The following is a 12,054-nucleotide window of genomic DNA, read 5'->3' as shown; positions in this document are numbered from 1 at the left end:
TGGATTCAGACGATACTTCCTACAATTTGGGTTCGGTACTTCATATCTCATGGCAACTTACCTGTACGGAACATAAAAATAATATCAAACATTCGTGGTATGTGAAACAATTTGATGCAGGTACATTTGGGCATTTTTTTAAAATGGCGCGTCCCATCTGGCAGCTTGGAATTGAAATCCTCGCCCCCTCTCATCCGAGCAGCAGCCCTGACCATGAAATGGTCATGACACCATTTCAGCTGATCGATGAGCGACGGTTGCGCCTCACCTTACCGGCCGTCCCTCCTCTTCCTCTACCCCCCCAGCCCACACACACACACAGACCTCGACCCACCGAAGCTGCGCGACCCCTCCTCGCCCTCCTCCCCCCCACTCTCCATCATTTCCCTGTCCTCCCCTCCGACAAACATGGCTGCGAAATCTGACGGCGCGGCCGTCTCTCCGCGAAGCCAAATAGCGGCCGACTCTCCCTCCAGGCCGGGCCGGCGGGCTTCGCAGAGCCTCTGGGACGAGCCGCGCTACTCGGCGGCGGACTGCTGCTGGACCCTGGGCGCCCTTTTGGTCTTCTTCTCGGACGGGGCCTCAGACCTGTGGCTGGCCGCCGACTACTATCTCCGGAGGGAGTATTGGTGCTTTGCGCTCACGTTGGTCTTTGTGATCATTCCCTCCGTGGTGGTGCAGGTGTTGAGCTTCCGATGGTTCGCCTACGATTTCTCCGAGACTCCGGAGAGCGGCGCGGCGGCGGCGGCGGCGGCCGCGGTGGCGGCGGCGTCGTCGTCTGCGGTGGACGGGAACGACTTGAACGCCAAGGATGGCGGCGGTGAGCGGGGCGGTGAGCGGGGCGCTGGCCGCTCCGCCACCGGGGGACGTGCCCGAGGATGCTGCAGACTGTTCGTGTGGCTCTTCCAGGCGCTCGTTCACATCCTCCAGCTGGCTCAAGTGTGGAGGTAAGAACGGCGCAGATGATGATGGGGGGGGGGGGGTCACAAGTCCTTTGTGCGAGTGTTTCTGGATTTGGGCGTCAATGGAAAGCCGTTTGAGCGTTTGCCCCCAATCTGGCTTCAAGCCCGAGTGCTAGTGCTCTGTATGTTGTCACTCGTAAGACAATTGCGCCCCCCCGCGGTTGAATGGCATTTCTGTACGCTAGTAGGACAACTCTGGCATACGACTCGGGCACTGCTGGGCACGTTACTCGTGAAGGCAGAATTGGTCAGCAGTTAGCTACATACTTGGATTCATGCTACAGTAACTGCTAGCTAGGTAGCAACTAGTGGCATGGTCTGCCATTCATGGTCTTACTCGAACACACGACTATAAACATTGCTGTTGTCCTTGTTGTAGGGCCCAACAAATTAATTGAAAACGAGATTATTTATTTGGGGCAGATTTGACAATCAACCCCCCCGCCTCCAAAAAAGGTCAACATTTGCCAATGTTCTTCCTGTTGTAAAGTTAAACAAAATGCTAAAGAACAAAGAATTGTAAAGCAGCCACATGTTACGCCTGTATTTAGTATCTTCATTCCTCTTCAAATGGAGATAAATGCTGCCCCCCCCCATAAAAAGCCTCTGTGACTATCGCGGATGCGTTGAAGCGGTTTTCCTTTACGCTAGCGACCGCTAGCTAGCTAGCAGGCTCAAGAAGTAGACGGCAGTCTTGATGCTCAGCCAGAACCAGAAGTGAGGCCTGCACGGGTTCAACTGTCAGCTCCGGTACGAGAGCTCAACGGTGATCGTGCGTACCGACGCATTTGGCCGTGTCGCCCGGTTTGCAGTGGCCGCACGATGTTATCAACTGAGAACGAAGTGTTGTAGCCACGCAACAGTGAAACTGAGGTCAGCCCAACTTGGTTGCAGGCCCGGAACGCATCCATTGCATTTCCATCCATTTGAATGAGAAACGTTCCCTCACTTGGTCAACGTCAATCGAGTCATGGAACGAATGAAAAGTTTGTGAACCGAGGTTCCACAGCGAGGCTGGAAAGAACTTTTTTTTTTTTTTTTGCAGAGCAGTTTAGAAAATGAATGACTTTAATTTGAGGACGTTCTAATTTTGAGAAGCAATTATTTTTCTTTGCGGGGTAGTCCCGAAGCAAAGGGTTTTATGATCCATCCATTGTCTACCGCTTGTCTGTGGTTGGGATGGCAGGGGGCAGCATATGTCAGGTCAGGGTCTGTGGGGGGGAGGGGGTTAACAGTACCGCCTCTCCCGGTCCGCGGCGAGAGACTAGACGTAAAGGCTTCCTCCCCCACGAGGCTGCGAGTAGGTCTGTGGGTCAGCGGCTCAGTCAGGAGAGCGGAGGCGGCACTCAGACTTTTTCACAGGCCCGAGTTGTCGGCGGGCTGGAGGAGGCGTTTGCATCCAGCCCTGCCAGCTGGATGCTCTTTCATCCACCCCCCCCCCCAACCCCTATGATGTATTGCACGATGAAATAAGATGCTCATTGGAATGAACATGAGCGGTTCCTGTGATTCTCGCTATCTTGCATCTTTGTGTGCAACGGCAGCCCGATATTGATTCCTTACTTCCTCCTGGAGCTGTGTGTGGGTGTGTGTGTGTGCGTGTGTGTGTCCAGCAACACATTAAACACCCGAATTACCGGTAATGCCATTAAAAGCGGTGCTGCGGATTCCGTTTGTTGCACTCATCCTTCATTGATAGCCAAACCGGACCATGCGACTCCAAAATCGGTCACAGCGCACGTATTTTCTGAGGCTGAGCCACGAACGGCTGACTGCAGGGGGTGGCTAAACATAAGGCCCCCCCCCACCCTCCCAAAAAAAAAAGACATTTGACATGTGCCGCAAGGTTGGTTAAAAAAGGCAAAGGTGGGCAGAGTTGCCCCGAAATCGCACGGCTCAAAAGCTCTCGTGGTATCGCTTACTTGGTATCGGTATCGTGAGCACGATACCGTGAGCAAGAGTTGAGAACTCCTCCAGGTATCGTTTTGAAAAAAAGAAAAAAAAATGGTGGTATCGAACATCCTTTCGTCATGCCACGAAGCCCGCCAAAGGAAGTGGTCCGATCCGCGCCACAGTTGAGGTGTCAAGTGGGCTCCTTCGGTGTGAAGGGGGGGTTTTCTTTGCGCAAGAGATGTCACATGTGACCCCCCCCCCCCAACGTCCAAAGAGAAAACCCATTTGCGCCGACTGCCGCGTGTGTGTGTCTCCCACATGACGCGACAGTGGCAGAAGGTCACCATCAAAGCAACGGTGGGGGCGGGGCTTCAGGTCGGCAAGGGATTTGCGCCGAGTCGTGTGCTTGCCTAGCATTCAAGCCCTAAACGCGAATGAGTGCTTTTATTTTGCTCCCCCCCCCCCCCCCCCCCAAGAGATTTGTGTGCGCTCACAGCTGCCAAATTGCCTCTCTCGACAAATGCCAGCGTTTGGTCCTCACACCTGATGGCGCACGCTCCGCAAACGCCCGGAAGCTCGACTTTGGCGCGCTCGAAGCGAGTGAGGTGACGCGAAGGCTTTGTTTCCCCCCCCCGCAGGTACGTCCGAGCCCTGTATTTGGGCGCGCAGAGCCGCTGGCGCCGGGAGCCGGAGCGCCGGCACTTCCGCCTGCGCGTGATGTTCGAGAGCGCCGACATCTGCGTCCTGCGTCTGCTGGAGTCCTTCCTGAAGAGCGCCCCCCAGCTGGTGCTGCAGCTCTCCATCATGATCGTCAGCGGCGAGGTGCTGCCTCTTCAGGGTGAGGCCCACCGCTCGACTCCCAACGCATTGGCAAGTGTGCGCGCCGCTCCGAAGAAGGGGGTGGGGGGGGTGTTGGAGGGGGGGGTTGAGCCGTTGGAACGTTGGAGTGGTTTGCGGGGGTGAAAAAGCGTCCACGTTGGGGGCGGGCTAGCATTCATTTTGTCAACATATTATGCAGGTGGGGGGGGGGGGGGTTGGGTAAATTGCCGAGCAGTTGGAATGACTGGAATCGCTCAAAACGTTTTGAAATTTGAGGTTAAAAGGCCCAGCTGTTAATTTGAGACTCTTATTTTGAAATTCCCCCCCACAAAATGAATGGAGTGAACAGTTTCAAGGTGAAAGGCTTTGAAAAAAATGTGAATTTTGCACTTTTATTTTGAAATTTCCCCCTACAAAAGTGAATGGACTACTGAACAGTTTCAAGGTGAAAGGCTTTGAAAAAAAATGTGAATTTTGCATTTTTATTTTGAAATTTCCCCCCACAAAAGTGAATGGAGTGAACAGTTTCAAAGTGAAAGGCTTTGAAAAAAAATGTGAATTTGCACTTTTATTTTGAAATTTCCCCCCACAAAAGTGAATGGAGTGAACAGTTTCAAGGTGAACGGCTTTGAAAAAAATGCGAATTTTGCACTTTTATTTTGAAATTTCCCCCCACAAAAACGAATGGACCGAACAGTTTCAAGGTGAAAGGCTTTGAAAAAAAAATGTGAATTTTGCACTTTTATTTTGAAATTTCCCCCCACAAAAGTGAATGGAGTGAACAGTTTCAAAGTGAAAGGCTTTGAAAAAAAATGTGAATTTTGCACTTTTATTTTGAAATTTCCCCCCACAAAAGTGAATGGAGTGAACAGTTTCAAGGTGAAAGGCTTTGAAAAAAATGCGAATTTTGCACTTTTATTTTGAAATTTACCCCCACAAAAACGAATGGACCGAACAGTTTCAAGGTGAAAGGCTTTGAAAAAAAAATGTGAATTTTGCACTTTTATTTTGAAATTTCCCCCCACAAAAGCGAATGGAGTGAACAGTTTCAAGGTGAAAGGCTTTGAAAACAAAAATGTGAATTTTGCACTTTTATTTTGAACTTCGGCCAAATCAAAACAGGAATGAGCCCCATGGTCAGCAGCTGGACTGTTAGCAGTCCCCTTTGCTCCGTGGAATTGCTCTGACCCGGGGCCCGGATCAAATTCTGATCACCTCTAAATCAGCGGCTGAATTATTAAAAAATATGCCCACCCCCCCTCTCCCCCCCCCCCCAGGGCTGTCGGCGTCCGCCTCCCTGATGTCCCTGGCCTGGATGCTGGCCTCCTACCAGAAAGTGCTGCGGGACTCGCGAGACGACAAGCTGCCCATGAGCTACAAGGCGGCGGGCGTCCACATGCTGTGGCACCTGTTCACCATCGGGGCCCGAGCGCTGGCCTTCGCCCTCTTCGCCTCCGTCTTCCAGCTCTACTTTGGCATCTTCGTGGTGGCGCACTGGTGCGCCATGACCTTTTGGATCATCCGAGGCGAGACGGACTTCTGCGTGTCCAAGTGGGAGGAGATCGTCTACAACATGATGGTGGGCGTGGTCTACGTCTTCTGCTGGTTCAGCGTGCGGGAGGGCCGCACCCGCCGCCGGCTGCTGGCCTACAGCCTGACGGTGTGCGCCGAGAACGCGGCCCTCACCGCCGCCTGGTACCTGCACCGGGGGCGGCGGCCCTCCGACCTCCGCGCGGTGGCGGCGGTGTGCGCCGTGGCCGGCAGCTACGCCCTGGGCACCTTCTTCATGGCCGTCTACTACTGCCTGCTGCACCCCGACGGGCCCGTCGCCGGCCGGGGACGCGCGGCGGCGAAGCGGCCGGCCCCCGACGGGGCGCCGGCGCCGTCCGGCCCCCCGCCGCCCGACGCGCTGAGCGGCCCGCCCGGGACCCTGCAAAGAACTAAAGACCGAGAGCGGGACGCGGACGTGTTTCAGGTGCGAGCGCCTCGGGGGCCCCGGGCGCCGGTGCGCCGGCCGACGCCCGGGACGGAGGGGCCCGTCATCCGGATAGACCTGCCCAGGAAAAGTTACCCCGCCTGGGACGCCCACTACATCGACCGGCGGCTGCGCAAAACCATCCTGCTGCTGGAGAGCGCCGCCCCGGTGGCGCCGCGCATCCAGTACCGCTGCCTGGCCGCCCCCAAAGAAGTCGCCGAGTACGAGACCACCGTGTGAGGCCGTGAGAGCGGCAAAGCGTTTGGATTTTGTTTTTCTTAACCAGGGGCCGAATGGCAAAATTCACCGCGGGGTGAGCCGACCGATACGCTTCGCGCAGACTCGCCATTTGAACTCATTCAATTCCAGCCTGAGTCTGAAAAGACGTTTCAAAACGTCTTTGGGAGCGAATGAGTCAACGGTGCTTTTCATGGCGCCGTTTACATTTGGACAATCGATCAAAAGCAGGCGGCCGTTTCGAGGCTTCAAACGGGAAGAGGTCACTGAGGGGGGGGGGGACGCTTGCAACCAAGTCGGGGGTTTTTGTTTTCGGAGCCAATTTGCCGGCTTTCCCCACCCGTCCTCTTTTTTTGGGACTCACGAACGCAAAATTCTTCCGATGTCGTCGGTGACGGCGGTGCACGCTACGGCTTGCACCTTTCTCAGGTGAGGCTCATATTTACCCCCGAAGAGCTCCGAGCAAAGCGGAGCACGCCTTCGACGTGTCTGATCGTCAACAACAGCAGCTAGCAGGGAAACGTGGCAAATGGCCAGACGCTTGTAGAGTCGAAAACGTCTTCGTGTTGGACGAGACTTGAGCGTTCCAAAACCAAAAACCAAAGCACATTATGGAGGGGCCAAAGCAGTTCACTCGCTCACAACTAGGTGGCAGATGAAAGCGGTGATCCGTCGTCTCATCTTTTCGGTCCGTCACGCTTGCGAGTTAGCCGTGATGCTAACGCCGGATGCGCGACCGTCACTTCAAAACGATTCTGTTGACATGACGAGGCCTATTGATCACTCCCGATGGTCCCGAGGAAAGCCACGTTACGTCGCAGTTCACTTCAAGCTGTGCCGTTTTGTCGTCAACGCTGTCCAGACACGGCTAATCGATCCAGAGTCCATTCAACACCTTCGACAACCCAAAGAAGACATCAAATGGGCTTTATGGTGCTAAGCGTCAGACTCGGTCACGTATCGGCAAGTATCTCGCGCTATCACTCGAAATAAGCTCGGAAGGAACTGGACCTCAAATGCAAATCAAGACTGAAAAAAAAGCCTTAAAGTGGCCGCGTCGGAGCGGTGCGCAAAATGACAAGGTCGAGTCGATGTCGAGAAGCCGCTCGCTTGAATAAAGAGCAAAGTGTTGACCTGACGTGCCGTCCTCTTTCCCACTCGGACAAAAGCCAAGAAGGATTTCTTGTACGCGCTGGCACCGATGTTGTCCGAGACCACAAAGACACCCGAGTACCCGGAGAAAACCCGTACAGACACAAAGACGACACGCAAACTCCACACGGGAAGGCCGGGGCCAGATTCCATCACATGACCTCAACACTGTGAGGCGGACGCACTTACTTTTCGGCCGACCGAAAGAATTCCTGAAGAAAGACACGCAATTTAAATTATGATCCGGGATTACGGAAAAACATTGACCCATGTCTCTCAAGGCACCATTGCTTCTCAGCCCACCTAAATTATGTGGCGGCCGCCAAAGTTAGTAGATTGAAAATGAATGTCATCATTTCTCATCAGCTTTCCTGACAACTTCAAAGCGGGTTCTCGTTTGATTTCAAAGCAAATGACAAAGCTTGTCCCGATCAAGGCACCACTGTAGCCCAATAGCAGAGCTGCCTAAATTACGTATATTTTCAGGAAAGAAGAAAAAAAATACAAACTCAACAGACAAGAGTGCAGTTGCCTCATTTACAATGTCCTGCTATGTGGAAAATATACAGAGATAAAAACGATGAGATTATTTTTTAGCCATTTGCTCTACTGCTAACAAAAAAAAGATGGCGTGTCGTCGTGTATCAGATGCATTATCCAATCAGATGAGAGAATTCGGGACTTTGGCAACAGCCGAGAGAGAGAGAGAGAGACGGGGGGCGGGGCTAGCCTTGTGGTACCGCCTCCTTACGTCACTTCCCTCCGAGCAAGCACCACCCCTCCGGCCGCCACCACTCGTACCGTTTGGAAGTAGAATGGCAACGGCCGTGTGCGGTCGTCAGCCCGTTGGCAGCAGCAGTAAGGCGACCAAAACACAGCGGGAGCAGCGAAGGAAAAGCAGAGATTCCAAAAGGCGACAGGCGGCCGTCTTGTTTCTCAGCAATATCTCACTCGACGGACGGCCTCGGTGTCCGTCGAGCAACGACGCCGCTACTCGAAAAGCCGCCGAGGAGCCGCCGCGGTCCTCGCCGACGGAGAGCCGAGGAGCGCCGTCGCAGGTGGCGGAGCCCGCTCCGTCCGCCGGGAGCTCTTCGTCCAGTTTTCCGCCCGGCGGCTTCGGTCCTTCGGTCGGGGCCAACGAGGTGTTTTTGGAGGGCGGCGGCGCTGCAGCCGAGCGCCCGGACAGCCCGCTGCTGCCTTTGACCGGCGCTCAACAGCCTTGCGTCTCCCGCGGCCGCTCGGCCCCCGCGGGGAGCCCTTTGCCCGCCGGCCAGTCTCGAGATTCAAGACCCAGGTTGGTGCCTCGCCGTAGGCCCGGAGCGTCTCCTCGGTGTCGCGGATAAATTGTTCCAAATGGCCGCCGCCGTACTTCGTCACAGGTGGCAAACGTACGCGCCCGCCTCGACTTATTGTGCGTGTGGCCAAAGTGGAAGTATTCCATCAAATTCATCGCCCGGACCCGAGCCGAGGACGTCTTAATGATTGGAAGATAAACGGATGAGTCGAGTCGCCCCGAGGCAAAGCCGGTCACGGGTCTCGGAATGGAAGGAAAGGCTGGCCTATTCCCGAGCTCGATTCGAACCTTCAGATCCTTCTGGAGGCTTCTTCTTGTCCTCGGATAAGATCGACAGACACTATTTTCAGACTTGCCTACTGGCGTGATCAAGTGAAGGGGTTGCTAATAATAATTACAAATTTAAAAAAGAAAACATGGCCTGAGCACTTGAAACGCCTTGAAACTCCTCCAGAACAACAAAACCCCACAATTGACGACTAAAGTACGGAGCAAAGTAGTAACAAAGAAAGTGAAGTCGGAGCATACGAAAGAAAAAGGCCCGTGGTGGGAGGGGGGCACAAATTAATGATCAAGTTTTGTTGTTTTTCTTGAATTCAGCGAATCATATGAAATTTTCTCCAACAGAAAGTCGAGAGCCAAATATTAAAAAAAAAACATCAATGTGATAGACCTCCCGTCACCAGTTGGCCCCGGTTCGGTTAGCGTGTTCCAACTGGAGCAGTCAAAGGAAAAAGTTCAGACCGAAGTGCGCGTACGTCCCATCTTTGCGTCGACGTTGAATCCCTGCGGTCCGCCTGACAGGTTGAGGAATGTCTCCGGTTCCCCCGGAGCCAAGGTGGCCAAGAAAGTCCACTTCATCAAGAGCATGCGGCAGTATGACACCAGGGGCTGCAGGTGAGGCGTCGCGTCCTTTGCCGCGACTCCTCAACTGATTGTGCCCCCCCCCCCCCCCCCCCCCGCAGGATCATGCTGATTTGTGCCAGGCGCTCGCTCTACGCCGCATTCTCAGTGCTGCCCTACGGAGAGGTTGCTCAGCTCAGGTAACCCCGGAAGCAGCGCCGCCGCCCCATTTCCATTCGCAGTGCAGTGGCTCGCCGGCGAAGGAATGACACCCCCCCCGACCCCTCCCGGGCCATTCCCTGTGAACAGCGACCTTAAGCTGGAGGCGCAGAGAAGGCAGTCCTCGGTGGCGGCGGCCGAGCTGCTCCCTTCGCTGGAAGGCGCCGAGCCGGACGTTTCGGACGCGTGCGGCAAAGTAAGTTCCGCCCACGTGTTATTACTTTGTAATAAACAAGGAAGTGGCGCCGGTTTCGCCGAGCCCCAAAATCCAGCAAAAGCCAAAGTTGCGTCCAACATTCGGTGGGAAGGTTGCACCCATCCGCCAATTGTTTTGAGCACGTCCAATTTATTGAGAACCCCCCCCCCCCCATGTGTTCCCCCCCCCCCCTCCTCTGCGCAGACCATTTCCTACGCTCAGTTCCTTTATGCGACCAACGCGTTGGCGAGACAGCGGAGCTGCAGCGGCGGCGCGCCGGAAAGCGGCGCCCCCCACACCCCGCCCACGCGTTTCCGCGGGAGGGCGCCGAGGACCTTCCCACTGGCCCGCCTCAACAGCGCCGGGGCGCAAGAATTGCGTATGTACACTTGCGCCTCCCATCGTAGGCCACGCGCGACCTTGACCCAATATTGCGAAGGTCACGCCGCTGTCGGACGAGTCGCACGTTGTCGTCGCTTTGGTCTCAGATACGGAGGAGGCGGCGGCGGCAGAGTACGACCCCGACCTGCTCAGTGACCCTCGGTGGCCCTGCGGCAGACACAAGAGGGTCCTGATATTTGCGTCCTACGTGGTGGGTGTGGCGGGATTTATTTTTCATTTGGTTTCATTTGGGCAGGATTGTTTTCTTCTGGGTGAGATGAGATGAGAACATCGTTATTTCAGGATCCCGTGTCTGCTTTTTGGCCCTTTCTCAGACGACGGTGATCGAGTACGTCAAACCCTCGGACCTGAAGAAGGACATGAACGAGATCTTCAAGGAGAAGTTCCCTCACATCCTGCTGACCCTCAGCAAGATCAGAAGGTATAAACAAGTCTTCAAAACTCCCCCCCTGCCCACTGAAAGAAAAAGAAAAAAAAACGTCCTATTTTCCCCCCCCCGGGTCAGCCTGAAGAGGGAGATGCGGGCCGTGAGCGAGGAATGCGGCCTCCAGCCGGTCACCATAGCGATGGCCTTTGTTTACTTTGAGAAGCTGGTGCTGCAGGGACGCCTCAACAAGGCCAACAGGAAGCTGGTGGCGGCCGCGTGCGTGCTGCTGGCCGCAAAGATCAGCAGTGACCTCAGGAAGCACGAAGTCAAGCAGCTCATCGAGGTGAGCGCTCGCCCCGAGTTCAAAAAGGTCTTCTCGGCTAAACGTCACGCGAAATAATTCCCTCCGTCGCACTCCCCCCAACAGAAACTGGAGGAGCGCTTCCGCATCGGCAGACGGGAGTTGCTTCCTCTGGAGTTCCCCGTGCTGGTCGCCTTGGAGATGGGCCTCTACCTGCCCGACAGCAAGGTCATGCCGCACTACCGCCGACTGGTGCAGCAGGGCTAGACCGCAAAGCTCGGGGGGGGGGGGGGATTTTTGCACCTTGATGCCCTAAGTCACGAATGCAGTTTGAACCCTGTGACGAGACGTTGACCCGTTGATTGTGGCACGTGACGACTTTAATGTATTTCATGGCAGCTCCGTGTAATGTTGTTTGCTCTTTTGTGCGCGTGTGCGCCACCGGCACTCATTTGATATCTCAGGAATTGTGCTCTTTGGCGCGCGTTGTCGGACGTGGACACGTGCGAACGTGAAAGTGCCTCTGACTCCGGTGGCAATGAATGTTAGCTGTCGTGCCGTTTGTGATTTTTCTGTCCAAAGAAACGTTTGTGGTGTGAAACCCGTTGCAAAGCGACGAAATACGTTGCCCAATGTTGGTGTAAAGCTGTTCAAATAAATCAAAACGTTTTGGTATTGTGTGAATGATTAAACGTATTTTAAACGCCGCTGCTCGTAAGTGGTTTTTATAATTTTGTAGCACAAATTGAAGGATTTTTTTTTTCCATATTTAGCTTTTACATGATGATGAGTGATAAATATGTCATCGAGAAAAAAGCTGATTGAAGAATGCTTCATATGCAAACATGTGCCACTGCCTCTTTTAAATTGTAAGTTTTGAGCTGAAAAAAACACCCTGGTAAGGCGTTATAACAACAAAAACGACCACGTATAAGAAGGCGTTTTTGGCCGAAAAAAACGACCATGTGTAGTAAGGCGTTTTTAACAAGGAAGAAACGACCATGTATAGAAAGGTGTTTTGAGCCGAAAAAAAAAATCGACCATGAATAGTAAGGCGTTTTTCGAAGATAAAAAAAGACCATGTATAGCAAGAGGTTTTTAGCCCAAAAAAACGACCATGGATAGTAAGGTGTTTTGAGCCGAAAAAAACGACCTATGGTAAGGCTTTTTTTGAGGAAAAAAAACAACCATGTATAGTAAGGCGTTTTTCGAAGATAAAAAAAGACCATGAATAGCAAGAGGTTTTTAGCCCCAAAAAACGACCATGCATAGTAAGGCGTTTTCTCATGGCTGAAGTGACTATGGGTGAATTACAGAAGGCTATTTCCCGACTAAAGCCGAATAAATGCCCGGGCACAGATGGATTCCCCTCCGAGTGGTACAAGGCTTACAGT

General features: G+C 53.8%; 2 protein-coding genes across 3 annotated transcripts; both read left to right on the top strand.

Annotated features, from left to right (window-relative positions):
• Positions 1-48: 48 nt before the first annotated feature.
• LOC127593420 (XK-related protein 7-like) lies at positions 49-6,020 on the top strand. The gene is made up of 3 exons (XM_052054870.1): positions 49-947; positions 3,494-3,693; positions 4,952-6,020. The coding sequence occupies exons 1-3, from the start codon at positions 247-249 to the stop codon at positions 5,887-5,889; spliced, it is 1,839 nt and encodes a 612-aa protein (XP_051910830.1). The 5' UTR covers positions 49-246; the 3' UTR covers positions 5,890-6,020.
• Positions 6,021-7,726: 1,706 nt separating this feature from the next.
• Positions 7,727-10,970, top strand: LOC127593599 (CDK5 and ABL1 enzyme substrate 2-like). 2 transcript variants are annotated; one of them, XM_052055151.1, is made up of 9 exons: positions 7,727-8,332; positions 9,137-9,229; positions 9,298-9,375; positions 9,485-9,590; positions 9,795-9,969; positions 10,079-10,182; positions 10,307-10,413; positions 10,498-10,702; positions 10,787-10,970. In XM_052055151.1, the coding sequence occupies exons 1-9, from the start codon at positions 7,854-7,856 to the stop codon at positions 10,925-10,927; spliced, it is 1,488 nt and encodes a 495-aa protein (XP_051911111.1). In that variant the 5' UTR covers positions 7,727-7,853; the 3' UTR covers positions 10,928-10,970. The 2 variants fall into 2 exon arrangements, with proteins under 2 accessions (XP_051911111.1, XP_051911117.1); XM_052055157.1 differs by lacking the exons at positions 9,795-9,969; positions 10,079-10,182.
• The last annotated feature ends 1,084 nt before the right edge of the window (positions 10,971-12,054 follow it).

Source organism: Hippocampus zosterae, chromosome 2 (assembly GCF_025434085.1).
Source record: "Hippocampus zosterae strain Florida chromosome 2, ASM2543408v3, whole genome shotgun sequence".
Taxonomy (NCBI): Eukaryota; Metazoa; Chordata; class Actinopteri; order Syngnathiformes; family Syngnathidae; genus Hippocampus; species Hippocampus zosterae.
This window is presented reverse-complemented; position numbering and strand designations above follow the sequence as displayed.

Excerpts from the sequence above, each read along its gene's own strand:
- LOC127593599 (XM_052055151.1), top strand. The coding sequence starts at position 7,854 with ATGGCAACGGCCGTGTGCGGTCGTCAGCCCGTTGGCAGCAGCAGTAAG. Across the intron at positions 9,230-9,297 it reads TATGACACCAGGGGCTGCAG|GATCATGCTGATTTGTGCCA; the intron begins GTGAGGCGTCGC and ends CCCCCCCCGCAG. Across the intron at positions 10,183-10,306 it reads TGATATTTGCGTCCTACGTG|ACGACGGTGATCGAGTACGT; the intron begins GTGGGTGTGGCG and ends GCCCTTTCTCAG.
- LOC127593420 (XM_052054870.1), top strand. The coding sequence starts at position 247 with ATGAGCGACGGTTGCGCCTCACCTTACCGGCCGTCCCTCCTCTTCCTC. Across the intron at positions 948-3,493 it reads CAGCTGGCTCAAGTGTGGAG|GTACGTCCGAGCCCTGTATT; the intron begins GTAAGAACGGCG and ends CCCCCCCCGCAG. Across the intron at positions 3,694-4,951 it reads CGAGGTGCTGCCTCTTCAGG|GGCTGTCGGCGTCCGCCTCC; the intron begins GTGAGGCCCACC and ends CCCCCCCCCCAG.